Source organism: Phaethon aethereus, assembly GCF_964289735.1.
Source record: "Phaethon aethereus genome assembly, chromosome: 5".
Taxonomy (NCBI): Eukaryota; Metazoa; Chordata; class Aves; order Phaethontiformes; family Phaethontidae; genus Phaethon; species Phaethon aethereus.
Genome location: NC_138579.1, coordinates 42,275,835 through 42,302,259, shown reverse-complemented (window position 1 = coordinate 42,302,259; position 26,425 = coordinate 42,275,835). Strand labels below are relative to the sequence as shown.

Here is a 26,425-nt window from a genome sequence, read left to right as displayed (position 1 = left end):
CAGCTATGGAAGCTTCTCATGTATTGGATGTATTGATGACTTTCTTCAACTTTCTCCTTTGCAGAGCCAAGTTTAGGGTTTTGAAGAGAGTGTCCTTGCTGTTCAGAACATTGTAGCGATTCACTTCCACTAACCTTCTGAAATCGTATGGCTCAAAGGTGAAATTTAGTGTACGGTAAGGAGAATCTTTTGACTCAATGACAAAGTCACCAAAGGATATCTCTTCTTCTGACTCACGTTTAACTCCTGCAGCAGACAAAAACAAACAAACAAACAAGCCACCAGCTGTGGTAGACTCATTTCAGTTGGATTCTTCAAGGAGGATATCACAGATAACTCTGTTGAACCTTAACTTTTTCCCTAAAGCTCCTCCTCAAAGGTTTCAGCTCCTTCAGGATCCAAAACACTTGGAAACTTAAGGTAAAGTATTAACACCCTTTCCACTTTCACTAGACTCCAAAATACAGGACTAAAATACATTTTCATTGTGATAAATTGTTTAGTGCATCCACGATTATCATGCTCAAAATAAGAAATACAAAGTTAAATTCTTCCTGGCAGTGCTGTCCTACACTAAAACAAGACACTAACACCTTGAGTTCCACTGACCTTAGGAGGTTAGTATATAATCTTCAAAATATAGTAACTCATGTTTAGCACCCTACCACCCTGCCATCTTGAAAGATGAACATTAAAGTAATTTGCTACAAACACTTTTGCTTGTTGCTATTATAGAAATAGAAAGGTTCAGAAAGAAGCAAAAATATTGCCTAATTTTGATTCTTCCAGCCTTTAGATTTTCTTTCTTTTTTTTCATTAGCCTCTTTTCCCACTTTCCCTTCTCAAAAAAAACTAGTTTGGTTTTTTAGTTCCAAAAAACTGGTGGAAGCTGATTCTGCCTGAAAAGAAAGTAACAATGTAATAATTGCAGGGTAATACTAGGAAGAATTAAAGGAGGGACATTGAACCTACTGAATTTTCCCTGTCAACATACCCAAAGGACTGTAAAAATAGCTCTTTAAGATACAGCTCCCTTACCTGGAGCTTTGTATTTCTGGAAGGTGTCATTCACCAATGGGAAATGGAGCACAATTGGAGCCCTTGGATTATCATCATCCACAAACATGTAACATTCTTTTGGCTTCTTTTCATCTTCCTCACTCAATGTGATTTTTGGAAAAGGAATTTCCCGTTCCTCACAGTATTTCTGAGTCAGCTCTAAAACCTGTTGTCAAAGAACAAAAATAATTTCAATGGAATACCAGCAGCACCTCTAAGATCACGTAACTACAATCCTCACAGGGAGGGAGACTTTCACCAAAAAAAAAGTGACAGAAATCCAACTTCAGACTGGCAGAAAATTTCTCTCACTGGTGGTACAGAAGAAGAATGAAAAGCAGAACTGAGACTGCTACCAAACATCAATAGTATGCAGCTGAAACTTTTTATGTTTTGTTACTCTAAATATATTCACCTTGACTTTTCTGCACTTAGAAGTAAGCACTTGTATATACAGGAAATAACTTGTTTGCATGAAGAAAATCACCAATAGCCACTCTTCCACTAGAAGCATACATCTAAGTAACAAGGATCACCTGAGCTAAGTAAATACTCTTATTGTAGGCGACAATTTATTTAGACTTCTGGAAAGTTTTGAATCTTATTACACTTGCCACTTTCCATCTCCTCATGACATTTACAGTAAAAAGCATAATACAATAATATTTGAAAGATGTAAGGATTTATTGTAATGCATTCTTTCATTAGTGTTTGTATTCAGCGTTGACTGATCTGCTGCCATTGTGACTATGATTCTGTCCTTTTATCTTCATGTAATAATGCTCAGCTATATCTCTCACCTCAAATGGAGCCTCCCAGGAAAAATTGAACGACAAGATAACATCCACATCCCTCTCCGACTGAAGTACCAAAGGAAAGGGAGAGTTGATAGAAAAGCCACCATCCACTAAATACAAGCTCTCTTCCATAGGGGTCAGCTGGTTGGGAAACGCATCCAGATGAGTTCCTGGAAGACACTCCAAGTAGCACAAGTAACTATAATGATTCATTATACACCTCTTGGTACAAGCATCAAACAAAGCTTATGCTGGGGCTGTAAGAAGGAAAAAAAAAGGACATTCCAACATACGCGTTCATCTGAGACTGACCAGTAAAGCCTGATGATGAGCTTGCCTTATATGACAGACTATACAGAGCAGATCAAAGTTTTTGCTACAGTGTAAGAAGGGGTAAATTCCCTGACTTCAGTGGAACAAAGTGGAGCTCACTTATGTTCTGTACCATTGACTGTTACAGAATATTAACACAGTATTTTATATCCCAAATACTTATAGACTCATTTACCTCTCCAAGCCACAAATTTCTTGATGTTAACATAATCTTTGTGAAGATACAATCCCTGCATGAAGTTGAAGGTTTCTCCACATGTGACCCGGGACTTGAAGAAATCCTGAAAAATTTGTAACAAGGGGCCCCCAGGTATAACCAAGCGAGTCTTCAGTCGTGTTGGATCTCGGAAATGGAATTTTCGGCAGTCATCTGCAGAAGCCACAGAGGGATGCAGAACACATAGAAAATGCTTGTCCAGCTCCAATATTTCGATCAGAGTTTTTAATACAATATTTACCCAGCTGGCCTAAGGGTGAATTTGTCCTCTAATAAAAAAGTATGGTAATGAAATTTAAGCTGCATATTCTATAGTTGGATAATTTACCTGCCCTATTTAAAGGGAATAGCATTACTCATAAAACTATATTCATTTCAAACCCACAGAAAGAAACCCTTGTTACCAAGTGATGACATCTTCTGTCTCATAAGACAACAGTCATCCACACAGAGTAGCATTTATACTTACAACAACAGAAGTGTGCACATCAGGGGAAACTAGGGCTGCAAAAGCAGAGAAGAAAGAATCTCTCCAACGCCTACTTACTATAAGGCTATAACTATGTACCTGAGCAACTCTCAGCCTTTAATACACTTCCTTTTCACTGCTCGGGAAGCATTGTACAAATGGCGAACAATGCATAAACATAAAATCAGACCAAGGAGGGAGCTGAAAACTTATTTTCCACCTCCTACTTAGCAGTCCAGCTTCTATTCTTCCTCTTCTCGTGATTAAGACCTCTGCACTGCAACGTGTGTTTAAGATGGCTCCCAGAACTAGCCCAAATTTATAGTCAGTCAGATACAATTTTTAAAAAAAGGAGGAATAGAAAGCATACTGAAAAACTATAATTACTCTCTTCACTGTATGTGTGATGAAAGGGAATAATACACAGTTCAAGAAAGGCCTGTCCAAATCCATCCTTTATGCTAATCTTGAAAACTACACACAGCACATTTGAGTCATATTATTTGTGTCATTCCAAAACAAGGAATCTTTAACAAAAATACTACTATTTTAATGTATGTTCTTACCTACAACTTTGATAACATCTTTGAAAGGATCTAAAAAGCCCAGTCCTATACCAATCACCTTCATGCAGATATCATCCAAGCTTGCAGCAAAGGCACTGCCCCACATTCCTGCAGGAGAAAGGTAGAAGAATTTAATACTGAAAAGGCTTTTCACAGTGTAACCAAAAGGCCTATAATTCAGCTGCCATTTGTCATGGGTGAGGGCTGTTGCTTGACCCCTAGTATTTGAACTCAAACATCACCTGTTCAAATCTTTGAGTTAATCATGTGGCAAATTCTGATGTAATAATATAATGCAGAAACTTCTCCAAGAGAAAAGCTCTTCTATCAGCAAGGGAAAGATGGCAAGAGAATGGGAAGACCTAAACTGAAGTTTTTTGACAGGCAGCTTATAATAGAGTCTTCTTACAGACTCAAGACTTCAGGGCATAATACTGTGAACATGCACCTAAACCTCTGGAGAAAGATTTTACATTTTTTTCTTCAAATTCTTTACAAAGGGACAAAAAGGCACAGGTTTAAGTTGATGAGTCCCAAAAGGAGCATAGTTCTTTTCCATCTCGCCATTTTATCCATTGCTGTAAGATCATACCTTGTAGAAAACAAATCCTAGGCTCTGGATGTTTCTGGACAAGCCGTCCCATGAAGAACTCACTGTCAAAGTCCTCTGTTCGGACAAAAGCTCCATATTTGCGAAATCCAACTTCATAAGGTGTGAACTCACACCATTCTGAGAACAAGCCAACAGGATATTTACTTATCCCAGAGTAAACATAGGTAAAAAAAACCTCATCTAATGTCTGTTCACACAAGGGAGACAGAAGGGAGTCTCCCTCCAGTCTCCCCATCACTATGGGTTTCCCTGCCACTCTTCTCAGGGAGCCTATTTTACACATGATTAACAACAACTATTGTACAGGCTTTCATTTACTAAATACAACCTCTTTTCTTCCTGCCCCTTGGGGGGGCAGGCAGAATTCCATCTTGCTTGTCTTGACTTTGTTACTGCAGAAATAACCTGCCTATTTTACTTCAACTTTAAACCATCATGAGGGCTCCCTTTTCCTTCACAAATAGAAGCTACTTCACTTTTCTCAGCCTTTCTTCACACTACTTACCAACTCTCAGCAACTATTACAGTACTGACTTGAAAACTCAGTTGACCCCCTGTGTCAGACTTCATTGTCTGCTTACCAAAGTGTCTCCTCATGCTTGAAAACTGTCTACAAATATTTAGAAATCAAATTCATTGTCATACACACACACTCCTCCTCCAGAACAAAACAAACAAAAGTCCCATAATGGTACACAGATGGACACAAATGTGTGTTTCTGTCTCCCTGTATCTACCCTCATTTGTTGCATCATATTTAAAGTTTCAAATGACCTGGAATAGGACTGGACTTCATCTTTTTACTGTAATTGTATAACCAGCAAGAACCCAAGCTGCTAAATACCACAATTTTGATGATGGATGCTGCAAGGTTGCCAATCCATCATTTTACATGAATCCTACACAAATTGATTATCTGAGAGTATAAAACAAAGCAGGTCACCTAATTACCAAGGACTTAAATTCTCTGAATCAGACAGACCCGTGTATTGCAAGAATCTTCCCTCTCAGCTCCTAATAATTTCAGGCACTTTCTAGCAAAACATATGGAATGGCCAGCAGAGTTGAATCTCATTTCTCTGTTATAGCCATGATGAAGACCTTTGCCATCAGGATGATAACACTCTGCCAATCAGTATCCTATTGCCTCTTGCACTGCCAACTGCTGCTTGAGCCACTTTTCCTGTTGTCACCTACTCACTGCCCAAGGAACTGGATAGGTAAAAGGAATTTATGGACTGTAGCAAACAAAAATAAATTTGCCATGTTCATACCTGCAAAGTCACCACTGCTAATATTGGGTCTCACATTGACAGCTGCATAGATAGGATAGGGGTTCTGGGCCCATTTCACTGCCTCTTGCTGATCAGACAGCTTTGATGGATCTTCCTGGTCACATGCAAGGAAGGAGAACCACACTTTAGTCAAGTAAGTTCTGTACCCATACTTTGACAATTTGAAGCTGGTGCTTAGCATTTCTGACTAACAATACTACTAATTCAAAGTCCCTTTTCCTGCCTCTGTCCACGCATATGGTTATATTTTGCCACAATATTTCTGCAGTTGCATATTTAGAATGTACGGTGTTATTAATAAACTAGTTACCCCTCTGATTTCTGATTTCAATCAGCATTGCAAATACTGCACAGTAATGCCATCATTCTCTCAGGCTTAACCTACCCAATACAAAAGCTATTAATATAGTGACAGTCATTCCAAAATAAACACTACATATTTCTACAGCACTGATCTATACGACTTTGAAATTCTTTACTAAAGAAGGGTGCCAGGAAACCCAGGGCAGAAAGAGATGAGAGCTCCCTATGCTTATTCCACAACAGCTCACAAAGGTAGAGGGTAATTGGTTTCTTGACACACAACATGTAGGCGGGCAGAGCTCCCAGCTGAAAGACAAAGAGCAGTACGCATCCAAACATGAACTCTTTTACCTTCTGTTGTAGGAAATATTCCACAATTAGGCCCCACAAATCTGTAAAGGAAACTTTTTGTCCACTAGTCTCCATTGCATTCAGCTCCTGGAAATAGTATTTCAAGCGTTCTGGGGAAAATGCCCCCGCTTTGCTGCTGGACACAGTACCCTGAGCTCTTCTGATTGCATCTTGAAGGTCTTTCTGTGACCAGTCAGGGTCTTGATACAATGTTGATAAACACCTGAAAATGCTTACATTAATGTCATCAGTAATAATGACCCGCACGTAAACAATTTTAGCTAGTTCTAATTAGGGCTGCAGCACTGAACTAAAAGCTTGAGAAATCTAGCGAAAAGATAAAATATCGCAAAGAGAAAAGAGACCATTATAATGGATCTCTGAACTCTAAAACGTGCTGAAAACCCTGACACTTAGAGGACAACTTCATCCCGATTGCTAACCTACCTTTCAAGGATGTTCCAAGCATCATATGCTAGCACACATGCACCAGTTCATAAATATGAGTTAACTCCAGGCCATTAAGAACCCTGAGAGACTGGCTGACAGCAGGGGTACTACCAACATACAGCAATGGAGGCCATAGCCTTCATCAGAACACGGGTCCGATTAACTGAGAAACTAGGTTGGACTATCGGCCATCCACCTGAACAGACGCCTACATTTGTTTGAAAGTCTGTCTCTGAACCAAAAGGGGCAGGCCAGATTGCAAGGTTGGTGGAAGAATACTAGGTACACAGGAGTTAGTTTAACACACAAAGCTCTGAAAGGGAGGATTATGCCGTCAGGTAGCCCAACTCCTCAGTGAAATAATTTCACGAAAACAATGTGTACTTATGAGGGATGATTTCGCCACAAACTCCAAGAACTGAGCTCCTGAAACATTCTAGCCATGTCTAACATTCCAGCACATGGCTCCAGTCCTCCAAAGGGCAAGCCGGTGTTATTCTTCTATTCATACGCCATTTTGGAAGGTGGCGATGTAGTGGTCGGTGTGGACAAGTTTTCAGTGACTTGCACCACCTCAGTTACCTTCTTGGCGAGAGCAAGGAAATAGGGAAAATTTTCAAAGTCAGGGCTCCGAGGGAACACACAGCAGTTCTAGTCATGAATTATATTCTAATATTCAACTGCCAGGCTTGCAAAAGCAGCAGATCCATAAATTTAGCCAGTAGCTGTATGGGTTACAAGTGATAATGAGTCTTAGACTCTTTAGGATCCCCATCAGAACTCACAGGTGGGAAATGATAAAATATTTGACTTTGTTGTCTATCTACAGATGGCACAAATGCAGTTTTGGCCTTATTTTGCATCAACACTACCATATTCACCTGTAAATTTCTGGAATCAACACTGCATGTAACTTACCAAGTAGAGCCAGAAATCCCACTGAGATACATTGCAGCATCCAAAAGGCCCAGCTGCTGAAGCCCAGCCAGACTGCCATAGAACGATGTCAGTGCTCTCATCCCACCTCCAGACCCCAGTACTGCTACGACTGGAACCTGCAGACAGCAACCTCAAGAGTCACAATCACAGGCTTCTGAATTGCCAGTAAGTTACAGAACTAATCCCCTTTAAGTCTCATTCTTATAAAAATAAGAGGTAAAATCTCCATTTCTATTTACATTTCAAGTAATTTCAGGTTTGATTTCAACCAGAACTCCTTTCTCTACTTTGTAATTGAAATTGAAATATATTGTTTATTATAAAACATAGCATTGTCATCTTAGGGACAGTCACTTGCTGAAATTATATATATTATCACACATTTACTTGCATGCCATACAATATACACATAAGAACAAAAAAAAAATCATTCTTATAACAGCACCCAAAGATCACAGAGCAAGGCATCAGGCTATCAAGATATAACAGTGTCCTCAAATCACCAATTAGGAAGCTGTTCCTGTGGTCTGAGCTTCAATTTAATCATTCTGAAATAGACTTTCCCATCACAACTCAGAGCTCAAAGCCCAAGATACAAGAGTTCAACTAAAGGAAGTACATACATTCTGAAATTTCAATCGTCTTCCAAAACATACACACACATCTCCCTAAAAATTTTAGAAATATAGCAACATTTGAGACTTCAGAACTGAAACATCACAGGGATCTCCCTCAAACCATGGTGAATGCGAACCATGCTTTCTGTTGGTTACAGGGAAAGAATCCTACAGTACCTAATTATCAACCAAGCACAAAGGATTTTACGAATCTCACTACAGCACTGTGCTCAATACCTCATCTTTTGGAGGGGATTCTTTTAAGTGAAGAGTCTTCCTCAGTGCCTCAGAAACTATTTTCTTCCTTTTGTCCAAAAATTCTCTCTCCTCTTTACAGAGGTCAAAACCCAGACGTATATCAAGATCCCAAGTGCTGAAATAGAAATTAAGACCAAAAACAACAAAATTTTCGAGGATTTGTTATTACCAGGGACAAGCAGTTTCTGTGAATGCACAATCTAGGTGCTGATCTGAACCACTAGCTCAAACTCTTAAATGAAGTTCTAGTGTATGTCTATACACCAGCTATTTCGTAACAACAGATTTTGGAATTGAAAATGAAACTTCTCCCTATTGCATTTCTCCCTTAATGTATAAATACAAAGCTTATGTCAAACAGTATTCAGATTAAGCTTCAGGAATTTCACAATGGAAGAAAACATTCTCAGCAGGTGAAGACGACTGCATGAGAAGCAACTGAGATCATGTATTGACATGGATGGAGAAATGAGGGGAAGAGCGATTTTAACACAGAAGTTTCTGAACTTCAGAGGCAAAAGGGGACAATCGAATACCAATAAACTTGCTATGAGTTTGTAAAAGGGGAGCAGGATCTTCAGTTAATGACTATGTACCCAATGACCCTATCAACTTACTAGCCAGCTGCTTGGTTTTGTGTGTTATTCTTTCCTTACCACTCTTTTCTTGCACCCTTCCTCTATTTTGTAGTTCAAGCTTTTCACACACTGAGATGTCCTTTCCTATTTGTCAGTACAGCCCTGCACATATTCTGGGAACTATCTGCACTGGACAAAACTACTTAATATTTACACCATCGGCTATTTTAAGTATTAGGAACACAAAATTTGTTCATATTTCAGCAGGACTGACACCAATCCAATAGATAGTATCTGCAAAGTGAAGAGTCACAGCCTTCAGAAGAAAAATAACCAAAAGATATGTTCTTTAATCTACCCCAAGAGATCAATGGAAACAACAGAGCTCCCCAGAACAGCAGGGAGAGTCACGCAGTATCTTCACTATGAGCATAAAGGCCTTTCCTGATTTTTAGAGGTCTTTGAGGTTCCCACTTACCTCTCTTCAGTTTTCAAACTCATATCCAAACTTTGTCCCTGTGAAAAGAGAGAACACATCTTGAAATTGATAGCAACTTGTCATGGTATTCTCATATCAACTCCAAAACACAGCCCTATACCAGCTATCGGGAAGAAAAAACAACTCCAACCCAGCCAAAACCAGGACATAGCTACATAGGCGGAACTACTAACTAGAGGTTATGACATCAACGGGGTCACTAGATACTAACCAGACCACCACTCTCACCCTTAAAATTACATCTCTGGAACACCATTCCTTTGCACCTATTTCAGATATTTTCAATAGTCTCCACAGAAAATCAAAACATGCAGTCAGAGAGCAGGGTGAAGAAAAAGAAAATTTATTTCTTCTGCAAGCTCCTTGCTTTTCTCCTCCTCTGATATTTTTCTTTCACAACATAACAAACCTTTTGCTTTGGAAAGTGACAAAATTTATATTTATATATTTCATGGTCCAACCGTATGAAAATATTTTTAGAAGAATTGCACTGAGTAATCTCAGTATTTCATTCTAGATGAAACATCCAAGAAAACAGCGCTTCTAAGAATCACGTGCAGCTTAACTTTCCAAATGCCTATAGGCAATGGAGGAAAAAGTTATCCCAAGCGTGTTAAAACAAGTGCAAAATGTTGACATTACCTCTCCCAGAGAAACGATTCTATCAACTTTTTGTCCAATAGGAAGGGAATTAACTGGCACAGTCCCCAATCCCAGAACTGTAGTATGCTTTTCAATATCAGGGTTCATACCATCCTAATAAAAAACAAAATGTTATTTGAGCTCTTCAGAAAAAAGATATGACTTTCCTATGTCAATACAGCAAACAATCCTTAAGATCATTACAACTAAATCTTTCCCAAAAGTCTAATGCTTTTCAAGATTCTCCTGCTCTCTGCTTGACAGATCTTTGCTGGAATTATTTCTGTCACTCAATTTCATTTTATTTTTAATATAGCTGTCTACTACCAGCAAAAAATCTTCACCTCAAAATATAAAATTTCCCCCAAAATAGTTGTGTTCTGACATGTGTCAGAAAGCCCACAAAAGCAAATTTGCATCCTGTCTTCACAGCAAAATTTGGAAAATATACTAACAAGGCAACAGCGCTAGACATACAGAAAAAGTTCCACAAAATAAGATAGTAGCCTTAGGGACACATGGGAGCACGTAATTAAAACCCAATCATCTTTACAAGCAGAGAAAATTAAAGTTTGCCAGAAAACGAGTTTTCTCCCATATTTTATTAGCCAGTAGCAAGCTCTCTTAGCAGAGAGCTGTGTGCAGATTCCTAAATTTAAAAGTCATATTTAAAAGCCCCTCGTATCACAGGGACACACTCAGACCTACACAGCCTACCAGGTGGGCTGGAGCCTTTACACCCACCGCAGGCCTCAACCCTTGGGAGGAGGCAGCACATTAAAGAAACAACAGGTTGTCACCCTTCTCACAAGAAGGACTGAAGACAGACAAGGAACTACCCATAGATTTCACAAATGTCTTCTGACCAAAAACATCAGTCCTCCGTCAAATGTCCCTCCAAGCCCACCGTCCTCCTCCTAACAGGGGCAAATAACATGCATTTAGGTACAGGGCAAGCAACATTACAATGTTCCTGGTACTCTCCTACCTCCGATAAGCGAGGAGAAGTCAGACTGGATAGCTTTGTGATCTATGCCAGCTTTTGAAGGAGTATGTTCTGCTAGCTACCAGGGGTGGTTTGGTTGACGTTTACCACTTGGGCCAATCTCCCTGCTTGACTTCTACCATGGTTTTTCTAGCCTGGCTCTGAGTTTTTGACCACTCAAGTCGAGGTCTCTCTCTTCAGCTTATGTTTGCTGCCCAAACAACCCCATTGCAAAGCTATTCTTCCATATTCCTTTCTGTGTTCTCTTCTCCATAGCCGCCTCTAGAATAGTCAAGATCACCATCTGCATTCATGCTGCCCAGCTGCTTGTGGGGATGAATAACATCGCAGAATAAATAGTTTCCTTGCTCTCATTTTTGTTGTCTGACCATGTTGGAGCCATCATCACAATGACTATTCTGTCACTCCTATGGGTTACACACACTGCAGAAACTGTGAAGTGACAGACAAAGCTAAATAAACCTTTGCAAGTGGCATGAGCTCTGCAAGTTTCTAACAGAAAAGACTTGCTACAGAGCATCTCAACAGCTGAAAGATATCGTCGTGTAGCAAGCATGTGCAGATTCAGATTTTTTTAATCCCCAATTTGAACATATTTTAGTGTCGGGGAGGGTATAATTTTAAGGTAAGCTCACCTCCTTACCCAGTGTAAAAGATGCAATGAAAAGCCTGATGTTTTTATTCAATTTTTAAAATAAAAAAATAGTAGTGTGTAAAAAGCAATGGTAGAGAAAAAACTTCTCTCTCTGCCCATAAATTCCTAATACATAAACAGAAGTATTCTGACAGGCTTCAAGCCTAGAAAATTATCTGAGCAGTTACAACATTACAGAGTTAAGCTGGATCAAAAAAGTGTATCTGGAAGTGATGAGTAACCTTCATAATAGCTGGTCCCTAGCACTACAGACACAGATGACTCCACCAGAACTCCACAAGAAATTTGCTTCCAATGCAAGCTTTTGACATCCTCACATACCTGAATAATATACCCCAAACTGACATCCCTGAACATTTGAAGTCGTCCCTGGCCACCTTCTGATCAAATTAAGGTTGTTCAATTTATGTTTAAGGATATTTTCATGAACTGAAGGCACTGTTTTCAGAGTGAATTTATTCAAAAGTGAGCTGTAAACTTTGTGGCAGTCAGCACAGATGCTTACCTGTAGGACAGATATGGTTTGCTCCAGCTCCACTTGCAGTTCTGGACACATTTCTTTATCCACATGAAAGACAAATGAGGTTCCATAATCCTTCTCATTGTCTGGTCTCCAAGGAATACACAGCTGCTTCTGATATGCCCCTGGAACAAACAGCTTGACCTCACAGTTCCCTGTGCATTAGAATAAGAAGTTTAGACCACAGGAGCCATTTAAATAAATGCTGAAAATCAGATACTTGTTAAGTATATCTAAGACTATGAAAACATAAATAAAATCTCTCTTGTGTGGTACCTAGTGGAAGTGACCCAATATCATTTAGTATTAAAAATAAAAGCAAAATTAACTTTAAAAGTCAATTTTCTAGTCAGTAAATAAAAATGCACTGTACAGAGAATCAAGTCTCCCCTCTCACAAGGAATAAGCAAGATGAAAAGTACGTCTGACAAACTCTGCAGGCAGTCCTACCTTGCTGTTTCTCCTTTGTTTTTTCCTCTTTATTGACAGTGCCTTGCAGAGCCAAGCAAGGATGGACCTATGAAAAGAAGAAATCAGCTCTGGTTATGAGATTTTAGTTCACTACTTTGTTGAAGCTTAATCCACCTGCTATAGTAGGTGTCAGTTTACAGCTGCAAGCTGCCAAAAAAACTGCTAAGGATTATTTTAATCTTTCAAATAAAAGAGCAAGTTTTCTTTCAGTAGGACAGGATTATTTCCTTGTTTCAAAATCAAAACCACCCTTTCTCTTCCAGTTACTGGTTTGTTTTTTGTTTCGTTTTTTTTTGCAACCAGTACTTCATAGGCACAAGTTCTCAACACCTGGGATTTTTCTGTTATTTCACATTTTTGTAATGCATGTGTGAGTACTTGTTCAGATCCAAGCAAGCACTTCATAAATTCTGCCATGATTTTCTGTCCTGGATTGTCCATGTCCTCACGATATTTAGACTCTCACACCTTGCAATCATCAGCTTCCCTTCTAGGCCAGCAGCTGAGACACTTAATTGGCCATAATTGATCTAAAAGATAAGAAACTACTCCACTGCTTGAATGTAAGACTCTTCAGTGGATGAGGAACTGGTTGTATGGTCACACCCAGGGGGTAGCGGTCAACGGCTCAATGTCCAGATGGAGATCGGTGACAAGTGGTGTCCCTCAGGGGTCCATATTGGAACCAGTACTCTTTAATATCTTCAGCAATGACATACACAGTGTGATCAAGTGCACCCTCAGCAAGTTTGCAGATGACGCCAAGCTGAGTGGTGTAGTTGTCCACCTGATGGACAGTATGCCATCCAGAGGATCTGGACAAGCTCAAGGAATGGGTCCATGCGAACCCCATAAGGTTCAACAAGGCCAAGTGCACGGTCCTGCACCTGGGTCAGGGCAACCCCTGGTATCAATACAGGCTGGGGGATGACAGGATTGAAAGCAGCCCTGCCTAGAAGGATTTGGGGGTAGTGGTGGATGAAAAGCTGGACGTGAGCCAGCAATGTGTGCTTGCAGCCCAGAAGGCCAGCTGTATCCTGGGCTGCATCAAAAGAAGCATGGCCAGCAGGTTGAGGGAGGGGATTCTGCCCTTCTACTCCACTCTGGTGAGACCCCACCTGGAGTCCTGCATCCAGCTCTGGAGCCCTCAGCACAGGAAAGACATGGACCTGTTGGAGTGGGTCCAGAGGTGGGCCACAAAAATGATCAGAGGGATGGAGCACCTCTCCTAGGAGGACAGGCTGAGAGAGTTGGGATTGTTCAGCCTGGAGAAGAGGCTTCGGGGAGACCTTACTGTGGCCTTCCAGTACTTAAAGGGGGTTTATAAGAAAGATGGGGACAGACTTTTTAGCAGGGCCTAGTGCAATAGGACAAGGGGTAATGGTTTTAAACTAAAAGAGGGCAGATTTAGACTAGATATAAGGAAGACATTTTTCACAATAAGGGGGGTGAAACACTGGCACAGGTTGCCCAGAGAGGTGGTAGTTGCCCCATTCCTGGAAACATTCCAGGTCGGGTTGGATGGGGCTTTGAGCAACCTGACCTAGTTGAAGATGTCCCTGCACATTGCAGAGGGGTTGGACCAGATGACCTTTAAAGGTCCCTTCCAACACAAACTATTCCATGGCTCTATGATTAGTTAAGGGAAATAGAAGCTCAAAAGACTCTCCCGTGAAATAGTTTGCAGAACTGTGCTGTTAAAAGCCACCAATTTTTCCTGAAAAATTGTTAAAACTCTACATTTCAACAATGATGAGCTCTTTCGCATCCTTTTTTCTTTATTAAAAAAACATCATTCCAGTCCCTTTCTTTTGAGGGGAGAAAAGAGGTGGTAACTTCTTTATTTTTAATGTATAATGCACCCATTTTCTTAGACTGATTGCCCCAAGAGAATAGACAAATCCCTCAAGATGAAGCCTTCCACTCTCAGACTCAGGAGTTATCACCTACTTTACTAAAGGCACTGATAAAAACTTAGAAATAATAGGTGTTAAGAAGGGGGACTATACCTGGCCAGCATCTAGGCTAGAAAACTCTAGCAATCTGCAAGATTCGCTAGCTTCCTAAAGACATTTTTGTTTACACCTTTTAAAACAGCCCCCTGGAATAAAAAAAGGAGATATTCTTTCTGTGAGATGGTATCAAGTTTTAAAAATTGAGGAAGCTTTTTACATCAGCAAATTAAAAAAAGAGAGGCAGACGCTGGAGAGAATAGGAGCTATCTGGATGCAGGAGTTGAATTCTCAACAATTCTTGTCCTCTCACTACTGAAAATCTACTTTCAGGAATAAATTCAGACATACATGTAATTGACTTCCATGTACTCACCACAAGGACTCCATTGGTCAATACCTCTGTAGGCACATCTGAGCTGTGAAAGGAAGAGATTTAATGCAAATAAGTTTCGGTTTTAATTTGCTTTATCCTACTTTACAAACCACCTGGATAAGAGGTGAGGGAGAAAGGTCCTCAGTGTGAGAGATCTATGCAAACTAGACTGACACCAAGTATATTTCCCTTCACAGAGCAATGGGGGGAAAACACTGCAGAAAAAAAGTTCCTCTGCAACTGTAAGCATGTACTATAAGGACTCCCCATCTCAGTTATTCTGATAACATGGAGGAAAGCTGAGCTTAGATAAACTATCAGATAGATATTGAGTTGTTTATATTGCAAAGTTAACTGTGTAAGCTTTCCACTCCTAAGTAACTCATCCACAAAATGTTCATCTCCTTTGCAGTGCTGCCATTCCCATGAAGTTCAACAAAATTTTATTTCTTTTTTGGTACCCCAAAAATTTTGTGGACTGGAGCTTTAAGGATATTTGTGATCAACAATCAGCAAATCAAGTTGAACACCACAGAGAACTGTAAAGCATTAGCCTTTTTATGGGCAAGAGTGTCCCTGCACAGAAAAAGCAACTAAGACAATATATCTGCAGAGCACGAGTTCATTCAGCTCTTCAGATAAGACTCACCATTTCTCCAAGCAGAGCTCTACATCCAGCTCTTCATTAGCCTTTGAAAATAAAAGTTGGACACAGGTGACCCTTGATCTTGAATATAATCATGAAAAGTTTTTCCAAGAGATTAAGCTTTCTTCGTGTTCCAAACTATAGTAACTATTTTTGTTGCTTTTGCAAAAGCTCTAGTTAAATTTTGGAAGGTTTAAATTTATGCCTTCTGTTGTTGTTCTTTAAACATTCCTCTCTTCCCGGGCATACCCTATATGACCAGACACATCTATGTTTGAAGACACAAGTGCACACAAGTGAGAGTTAGCTCTCAGATCCATTACTCTGCTAAAGAGAAAAAAAACACCCTCTTCTGGCTCAAGTACCACTGTAGCGCATCTCTGCAAACAGCTTCTACATGATGCTTTCTGCTCCCTCCCATTTATTTTTTCAGCAGATTGCACTCTTAGCTCATTGCTGTCTTTGTCTTGTACAGACTTTGATCCAGCCATCTTTCCCCCTGCCACAGCATACAGTAAATGCTTCATGCCACACCTAATGCAGCTTTTAAAATAACCAAGTAGAACCCAATTTGGGTAATTCTCTTTACTGAAGTTGAAGTTTCCAGTTCCATAATCATGGATCAGATGGGAACAAGGGAGTTACTAAGCCTCTTTCCGTGATCACAAATCATTTAGAGACATTGACCAACACCTCCCTGCTAACTGCATGCCAGGCAGTCCGCTCCTGAACACACCAACGGCACTGAATCCACGCTTCTCCAGAAAACACATCATTAGTTCACCTTTAATCCAGGCCTATAGTACCAATGTGTTTAAGGCAGTTACAAAAGATCAGACTGGTGATCTAGCTTATATAGCTTTAGCTATATAAAAAAAGCTGTCTTGTTGCAAGTCCATAGATTGATGCACAGGGACTGAGGGCAGCTGGTACACATCGATGTCACCCACATGAAGCAGAGGTTAAATGTAACTGAACATAACTCAGGGAAAATAACCTTTTCTTAGGCTTTTGACTTATTAAATATATATGGAACCTTTACAGCAATAAACTTCGCTGCAAACTGATGATGATCAACTAAATAAGACAGTTTGCAGTCCTCAGAATGACTGCTGACTGCAAATGTCTTTCATTTTAAGACCAGTTTATGCCCCTCTAGTCTCCTGAAAAATCAATTCCCTTTAAAGATGTTTGAACATCTTCTGAAAGACAGCAGTCATCCCAAGTTTCATTTAGCTGGGCATTCCAAAGACTCTGGAACACACACACACAAAAAAAAAAATCACTAAGGATTTTAGAAACACCTCAGATATCAGTAAAACCATATATGCTGTTCTCGCCTGCTGACACATTTTCCTCTTCTGGCTTCTACAACAGAGAGAGATCAACCAGCAGTACTGCTGGACTTCTGTAATGATGAGCTGCAGCTCCTCACAGCTGACCGGGGAAGAAGCCAGGGACTAACCTCAGGGTTCAACCTGAAAGTACGCAGCAGGGGCTGACCCGGCTTCATGCCCCCTACGTCGAAGACTATAGACGTGAGCTCATCACTGACAAGGACATCCTTATCATAGAGTGTCAATTCCAGGATGTTCTAAAACCAAACAGAAACAAACAGCCTCAGACGAAGACACAGAAACACTTCCACAGTCCTGAGTAGCCTTATACAATAAACACTTCATGCATTAACCAATACCCTTCCCCTTTCCCACTCCTGAAGAGAATTCACTCTTTTCCAGCAGGACTTACAGCATAGTTAAGCAAAAAGCTCCTAGTTGACACTCTTTAGCTAAAACATTTTCTGAACTTCCCAACTAGAGAGGCCCCAGCTGAATGCACGTGGCAGTACTCTCGACCGGCTTCAGGCACAGATTTGCCGGAGGAAGCAACAGCAATTTCAACTCCTTCAGCATGATTCAGTCTAGGGTGTTACAGGCACCTATCACTTCCCACACAGCCCTGCCTGGGAGCAGGCAAGTCCAGCAGAAACTGATTGGAATAGATACAATGAGCACATATGGCACTCCAAAACCTGGCCTTGCAGCAACTAGTTTTCAAGGAGGCAAGACTTAGAATTGGGCTGGCATTGCCTGGCGGCAGTAACCAGATTGAGGCCTCAGGAGCCTGCCAGGGAAGAAAAATAATCTCACATGCTTTAGAGCTTAGTTTGCAACTTTCTTACCATTTAAGTCAATTACCATTCCACCTTTGTCACCAACCATTATGGAAGAGTACTTCAGTGAGGGGGATAGTTTCTTGTTAACAAGCGCCTTATTCCAAAGCCTAGGATGTTACTCAAAGCAATAGTGCCGTACTAAAACTAATTTTTTAAAGTACAGTTTTCTTCCCTCTACCATTACTGTCTATTTTGAGAATGAATGTTAACAGTCTGAAGATTTTTTTCACTACTCGTCGGTCCTGCTCAGACAGCAGACAGATAAACTGTCTCTAAGAGTTTGACTTTTGCTTTTCTCAATCATAGGAACTATGATGGCAAAACTTGACTGAATGAATTAAATGGCAAAGCGATTTGAGATTTAGTTCCCATTATCCTCACTCAGCCACTTGTCTGTGTAAGGCAAGTAGAGCTACAAGAAGGCAACAGCTACTCTGTAAAAACAGAGGCAATCCTCAAATAGAACCTTGCTTTATCAAGAAATTTCCTTGAACTCTACCAGGTATTGCCATAACTTCCCTTCCCTGAGTTGCATCACAAGGATGTTTATAGAAAATTCTAGCTGCATCTTACACGAGAGGGCAGTTACAAACTGCTGTGGTTATCACTGGACACACATAGTACAGCTTTTTGTACCACTGAAGACAACTGACATCTTACAAGCAACACTGGTTTTAAGGGTAATAAAGATCCCTTGGTGTTGAATGAAGTATCAAAAGTAAGCCAGTACACAAATGCAGGTAGTCCAACCAGTTCCACAAAGTGCACTCCCTACCTTGACAGCACTATGGATTCGATACTGGAAAGTTTCATTCCATTCTGGGTTTTCAGAGTTGTCAATAACCTGAGTTCGGGAGACTATTGGAGATGCAGTGGGCAGCTTTAGTTCCACGTAGCAGTCTGCCTTAGACACTAGAGCAGAGCGTAGAGACAGACATCAGAACAACTTTAATCAAACATACTCTTTCCCATGAGCTTCTCATCTTCCAGATTGCATCACATCACAAACTTGCAGATTTAAGGCTGGATTTGTAAAGAAAAATCTTTTAATGAAGTGCACATCTTTAAGGAGCAACAAATTGAACATTAGGTACATATTTTTCTTTTTTCTAGTTCATCCAAACCATGAAGCCCTTCATAAAAGGGACTACTATTCAAAATGAGGAAGATCAACTTTTCAAAAAAGATTACTGCTGATATTAGGCTCATTGCCTATTGTCCTGATACTGGGCACCAGTGAAAGGGTCCGGCTCCATCTTCCTAACATCCTCCTTTCAGATACTTGTACACATCAGTAAGATCCCCCTGAGCCTTCTCTTCTGCAGGCTAAGCAGTCCCAGATCTCTCAACCTTTACTCATGAGAGACATTCCAGTTTGTTTACATTCTTATTGGCCCTTCAACTCGACCCTCTTCAGTAGTCTCAATCTCTCTCGTAGTGGAGAGGCCAGAACTTGACACAGTACCCCAGATGCAGCCTCACCACTGCTGAGTAAAGGGGAAGGACCACCTTGCTCGTCCTGTTGGCAATGCTCCTCCTAATGCAGCCCAGGATACCCTTAGCCACCTTTGAAGTAAGGGGACATTGCTGGCATATGGTCAGCTTGCTGTCCACCAGGGCCCCCAGGTCCTTTTCTACAAAGTTGTTTTCCAGCCTATAAGTCCCAGCGTGGTGCACAGGGTTGTTCCTCCACAGATGCAGGACTTCCACTTAGAATCACAGAGCTTGGAAAAGACCTTTAAGATCATCAAGTCCAACCATCAACCAACACCACCAGGCCCACTAAACCATAACCTGAAGTGCCACATCTACATGTTTTTTGAATACTTCCAGTGATGGTGACTCCACCACTTCCCTGAGCAGCCTGTTCCGATGTTTGACCACTCTCTCTGTAAAGAAATTTCTCCTAATATCCAGTCTAAACCTCCCCTGGCGCAACTTGAGGCCACTTCCTCTTGCCCTATCACTTCTTACTTGGGAGAAGAGACCAACACCCACCTCACTACAGACCCCCTTTCAGGTGGTTATAGAGAGTGATAAGGTCTCCCCTCAGTCTCCTCTTCTCCAGACTAAACAACCCCAGTTCCCTCAGCTGCTCCTCATAAGACTTGTGCTCTAGAACCTTCACCAGCTTCGTTGCCCTTCTCTGGACACACTCCAGCACCTCAACATCCTTCTTGTAGTGAGGGGCCCAAGACTGAACACAGTATTCGAGGTGCGGCCTCACCAGTGCCGAGTACAGGGGCACAATCTCTTCCTGCTGGCCACACTATTTCTGATACAGGCCAGGATGCTGTTGGCCTTCTTGGTCACCTGGGCACACTGCCGGCTCATGTTCAGCCGGCTGTCAACCAGCACCTCCAGGTCCCTTTCCGCCAGGCAACTCTCCAGCCACTCCTCCCCAAGCCTGTAGCATTGCATGAGGTTGTTGTGATCAAAGTGCAGGACCCAGCACTTGGCCTTGTTAAACCTTATACAGCTGACCTCGGCCCATCGATCCAGCCTGCCCAGATCCCTCTGCAGAGCCCTCCTACCCTCCAGCAGATCAACACTCCCACCCAGCTTGGTGTCATCTGCAAACTTACTGAGGGAGCACTCGATCCCCTCATCCAGATCATTGATAAAGATATTAAACAAGACTGGCCCCTCTTTTTGTTGAACTGCATGTGTTCCTGTCAACCCACTTTTCCAGCCTGTCGAGGTCCCTCTGGATAGCAGCATGACTCTTTGGTGTACTAGTCACTCCTCCCACTTTTGTAACATCAGCAGACTTGCTGAGGGTACATCCTACCCCATCATCCAGACCACTAATGAAGACATTGAAAAATATTAGACCCAGAATTGACCCCTAGGTTACACCGACAGTTACTGGCTTCCAACTAGACTTTGTACCACTGATCACCACCTTCTAAGCTCTGCCAGTTTTCTCAGCAACTTTCAGCCAGTTTTCAATCTAATTCTCTCTCTGCTCATCCAGCTCATACCTCATCAGCTTCTCTATGAGAATTTATGGGAGACAGTGTCAAAATCCTTCCTAAAGTCCAAGTAGACAATACCCACCACTGCTATACCCTCATCTAGTCTGGCCAAGAGCTGAGCTTTCCATTTCCTGAAAAAAACAGATTGTCTCAGAGTCCTTCCTTCTTACAGTTAAAGCCCCTTTAACAGCACGAGTACGGGAACCATTCTTCATTTCAACAGAAGGGCCATAAAAAGAACTTCTCTTCACAGTGTGATTCTAGCCCACAGCCTTTCAGGAGGATTTTCCATTCCCTTTTAGCATTAGCATTCCAGTAGTTCAATGTTGGATGCCAGATATAAACTTAAGGCAGACAGACTACCTTACTGTATTAAATCTGAAGGAATTAAACCTCAAATTAATTTTAAAGATTCAAATGCTGAAACAGCCCTGAGAACCTCACTCAACACAGATGCTTGAGGAAAGGAATATATACCATGCTATAAAAAGCAGGAACAGGTAAAAAGCAGTTTGTCTTCGAATCAACTAACCACCTACCTCCTTAAATATCTTCAACAACATAAAAAAAATAGCAGACACATGAAAGAAAGCACTACTACAACTGAGAAAAATAAACATTTGGAAGCTTGAATTGAAGAGTGTTACTTCCAGGTGCAAGAAGACTGTTCAGCAGCAGCAAGGGTGAAATTTGCCATGACTGGAGGGCTGAATCCAGACAGAAGAACACAGAATGGGCCACAGTAGATGTACAAAGGAGCAGGTAAGTAAAAGATTACCAGGACTTACCTTTCCTTGTTCTGCAAAGTAGCAAGGTTAATCTGCAGCTTGGCCTCACATCAAGCCCTTAAAATACATATAATGCTTTACAACAGAAGCCTTTGCTCAGTCGTAAAGGCAATACACTATGTCTAGGTAAGAAGTTCCCATAACAATGCTACCTGTGTTACAGGTGTTCACTAAACAAACCATGTTTTCATACTACCTTGACTAAATACTTACACAGATCTGTACCCTTGATGTTTCTGGCTCGGAGGACTTTTACAGTTAGGTTGTAGTAAGGGTGCTTCTCCCACTGAAAAGAGAGGAACAAGCTCAGCACATAACTGCAATGCCTGTTCTATAACCACACCAGTTCAGTTCAGAGAAATGGATGAGACCAGTCAGCCCAAAATAAACTATTAATGAGTCAGTTTGGGAACATACAGAGTGCTTTCAGTGTCCTGGAGGAAGACTAAAGGAGTCTAGAAGGAAACTCAGTTCTCTTTCAGCACGACAATGAGTGATGTCTTAGGGTAACTCCTCACGGACTTCAGAAAATAAATCCCTTATTAAGGGTTTCCTCTAATTATAGGTCAATTTTGAATTGCTTTATTAATTAATTCCTGCTGAAGTATAAACAGATACTGAAGCTGCTCCAATAATTTTAATCGTGACTTGGCTAGGTTAAGAGTTCTTGTCAAGGGCACATGCAGGCTTGAGTAATAGCAGACATGGCAAGAATCTTAACAGCATGGTCTAAAGATATAGAAAGCATATACTGTTTACACTGAGAAAAAAACCACTTTCTTGTAGTAACACATACTTCTTGGCAGTTTGAGCAAGAAAAGACAAACCTTAAATTCCTGTTTATTCTGGACTGTTACTGGATTAGCACTCTAGACATGCATGCCACTTTATCAACAGATCAAAATGTAATCCTTGCTCTTGAAAGCTTCTGGGAGGCTATTTTTGGAAAGTAGTATTAGTATCTAAAGGCCCAGATGTGAAAAGGAAAAAAAGCCTGACTGAATCCTAGATCATAATGAAGAAGACGAGGGGGGAGGGCAGGGGAAGACAAGAGAAAAGAGCTGGGATTTAGTGCTAAGACTGGACAGAAGATTGTGTAAGGCACATGAACAGAATGGGATTTTGCCTCATTTCCATCAGTTATGACAGAATCCTGCCCAGCTAAGAACTTCTTCTATTCTTAAATCCCATTTCAAAATGCTTTTCGCCAGTGGTCACTACTTCACATTCATCATTTTCTACATGGTTGGCTTAAGACCAGAGTTTAATTTCAGATTCAGTAAGTACTCCTCCACTGAATTCAACAGGCTCTTTGCTTAAAAAAAGCTGTAGAATTCCAAATATATAAAAAAGTAGGCCCTACATATCACTAGCTAGGATCTCAAGGAAACCAATGAATCCTGAACTGTTAAACTCTTCTTGAATATTCCTTATCTTATAAATGGGACTGTAATATGTATGTTAAGCAGTGACATACTTGTGGAATTTTCCTTATTTCTTATCACTTTAAGATACTTGCCAGCTTTTGCAAAACAGGGTTTGGACAACACAATAAAAACCAAGACATACATATACTGAACATCTTTGCACCAAGTGCCATCCACCCAACAAGGAAAGGGTAAAATTTACACTAAGTCTAAGATATCTCACACACAGGTGCCAAATTAAATTTGTGCAAATAAACTCCAATTATACTACTATTCCTCTTAAAGGGCTCTTATTTGCAGTATCAACAGTTAAAGATATTCCTTCCCTCATTTGTTTCTGGGAACAAGACATGCCTTCATATCAAATTTCACCATGAGCTCTACCCTTCAGATGCTAGTTTTTCTTCCTTTTTAAACCTTTCCTAATCACCTGTACTTTGTTCAGTCACTGACACTAGTTTCTCAGGCAAAGCCTGACCTCCTTTCTCTTTTCAAGTTGGGGAATCAACTACAAAGAGAAATTAGAGATTGCATATGTTATTCTCACCTACTTCCTAAAGGTGCTGCAACTCTTCAGGTTGTTGAGAAATGAAGCTACATGATCACACCCCCACTGCTGTCAAAACAATCTTCACTCACATGGCCTGACTATCTCCTGGAATCGCAGAGGAATTCAGCAGAGGAAACACAGAACACCCTGAAGATAGCATAGCCCTCTTTTACTGCACACCATCTGTCAACACATAGTTACACGTTCAAAAGAAAGTCCTTTCCAAAGGTCTCCTAATAACCATTGATTTGCAGTCATTACATAGCTGAGGGTACATTTTCCACACCCATGTCATAATTTAAGGGCATATAATGCAACAGACATTTCATTGTGCGCCCAAGAACATGCCAGAACCTTCCCATGAGCCTTTTCTACTTATCTTTTAGCCAAGGCACAGCAAGGTCATAACATGTTAGAAGGTGAGCTTGCAGAGTAATGAAGCATGAGAGTATGAGATATGCTCTATCTGAGCACATCAGGGAAAAGTCGGGCAAGAAACCTGTATGGGAAATGAACAACAAATAATGATAGTTCTGCCTATACCAGTGTATGTGACAACATACCAATATACATGACAGATGCAAACAACCAATTTCTAGTTGCTTCTAGCTCCCTTTTCCAGAGCTCAGGAAAGTGCATCTGAAGAAAAAAAACCCCCTTGAAATCCTTAAATGAGCACACAAGACTGAACACTCACTCAGCCCTGCTGAGGGTGCTGATGCAGCAGCAAGCAACTGCAAAACAGGTTATCCCAGCTACAGGACCCAGTAGTCTTTATTCTCATATAGCCCAGAACACCTGCCTTTATACAGCACGTGCTGAGATCCACTCCACATCTCTCAGTGGACACAGAGAACTCACAATAAGCATGCCAGTTTCATTACAGAAATGTTGTCAACAGCAATTAAAATGTAACTTCTAAGCTGTATTTTCTTTTGTGTTCACTGCTACCGGGCAAGTCAGGTAGCTCAAAGAAATATCCAGTTTACCAAGGGAACACTTTCACCCCCATCTTGTTCCTGCTCCCAAGTAAACACTGCTGCCCAAAATTCCCTTCCTCCTTATTTCAGCCACAGTGCCACAAGTTTGCTTTTAAACTCAAAAGCAAACTCCTGGCTTTCCTAGGCACCCCTAGCATTTTCCCTCCTCCTCCACAAGTGTGCACCCACAGTCACAAAAGGAGACTTCAGACCCAGCCCCAAGAACCATGGTCTTCCGGAAGGCAAGTTTTATCACCAGTCAGGTGATGAGTAGCGCAAGCAGCTCAGTATCACAACAGCAGTTGCAAACACCGGGCTTGCCCTCAGTTTATGTTGTTTGTCTCTAGTTGTGTGAAACTAAGGCCAAACTTCGGAAAGTTAGAGATCTGATCATACTGAATTCACCTACAAAGCCAAAAGGGTGATTTGCTGTCCCTCTCCTTACTCAGTTGCTATTAACTAGTCAATGCAAAATCTCTCCCTACCAGCCAGCACAATGTCGCTAAGTAGTGTCTAATTTCTTTATTTGTTTATATAGTGAGCACCTGAGGGGAAACATCACATCCAGTAGTTTACTGGTTAATGGAAATCATGGCAGGTTAACACTAGTCTCAGGGTAGACCAGGTTTCCCAAGTACCAGACAACAACATTAAAACAAGTCAAGAAGGTAATTTTTATCACACAGCAAGCAGGAGTGCAGAGAGGCATACAGGCAGCAAGCCTTCTTGTGACATTTAATAACCATCTCAATTTTAAGCTGTAGAATTGGGGGGGGGGGGGGTTGACAGGTAATCAGGTGACAGATGAGACCTCCTATGCAAAGGCTCCTTCGCAAACAGTTTAGTGCAATTCAAAATTGAGGTTACTGGCCAGACCCTCTTATACAATGGAATGATTATAAACCATTTAAAGGACAAACACATTGAAACCACTTTATCTAATGTGGTTGCACTGCATTATGAACAGGGGGGTGAAGTCATCGTTAATCTTTGTCTATTGTAGATTATTAAACCCTGTGGGATAAGGCAGAGAGCAGAAAGGAAGGGAATGGTAATCAAGCATGTTTTGCAAGAAAACACATAAGCACCACTTTGTCTCTACTGACAAGAAGCCCAGTATGCTGGAGTTCCCCCCCCCCAAAAGCACTTGGCATCAGCCTGATTCTGTTCCCTAAAACCTAAGGAAACGGAGACCTGCTCTGCATTGCCTCACACAGACCCTGTATTTAATAAAAAAACCTGGAATCTCCACTAGCATTAATTGTTACCCAAAATTTTCCCCTAGTGATAAACTTTTTGATTAATTCCTGCAGAAGTGCAGGGCTGCTTTTCCACACGCGCAGCAACAGGAAGGCACTGCCGAACCGATCGTCTCAGCGCTACAACTTGGCTTACCCGCCAGCGGCAAAACCCCGTCTCTTTCCTCTCCTTCTTTTGGAAAAGCACGGCTGCCAGAAAAGGCAGCACTCTGGGTGGAAACGGGCCCCGCAGCACCTCATGGAACATGGGAAAAACGTCCCGTCGTCTCCACAGAAAACCTGGCAAGGCAAGGCAGAAAATAAAAGAGAGTCCCCGCACGCCTGGCTGCGAAGGGCTGCCGGCCTCGGGCTCGGTCGGAGGTTCTGCGCAGGGCTGGGCTGCGCTCCAGCCGCGAGAAGCGGAGGTGTGGCCCGCACTTGCCAAACCACCCCGTTCAAAACCTCGCTGGCAGGTTTTTCAAACGCTGGTAAAAAGATAAGGGCAGCAACGCAGCACCCAACAGGGAGGCCCTGGGTAGGAGGAAGCGCCGCTCCGTGATTATTAAGCCGCAACCTCAAAACCCCCAGTCCGGGTTTTCTTTGAGAGTTTCAGCAACCTGGTCTAGGACTGTGGCAGTTTCAAACCCTCTCAGAGTTTCAGCATGCCCTACAAGAA

General features: G+C 41.4%; 1 protein-coding gene across 1 annotated transcript; it reads right to left on the bottom strand.

The window, feature by feature from the left end:
• Positions 1–16: 16 nt before the first annotated feature.
• Positions 17–26,425, bottom strand: PLA2G4F (phospholipase A2 group IVF; the record flags this gene model as incomplete). The annotated part of the gene is made up of 20 exons (XM_081999998.1): positions 25,907–26,425; positions 21,768–21,840; positions 18,564–18,700; positions 17,078–17,206; positions 15,616–15,656; positions 14,967–15,009; positions 12,618–12,684; positions 12,153–12,322; positions 9,987–10,100; positions 9,324–9,361; positions 8,247–8,382; positions 7,372–7,508; positions 6,004–6,226; positions 5,329–5,443; positions 4,034–4,171; positions 3,442–3,549; positions 2,365–2,559; positions 1,860–2,026; positions 1,039–1,225; positions 17–246 (listed from the first exon to the last, which is right to left on the bottom strand). The coding sequence occupies exons 1-20, from the start codon at positions 26,015–26,017 to the stop codon at positions 17–19; spliced, it is 2,559 nt and encodes an 852-aa protein (XP_081856124.1). The 5' UTR covers positions 26,018–26,425.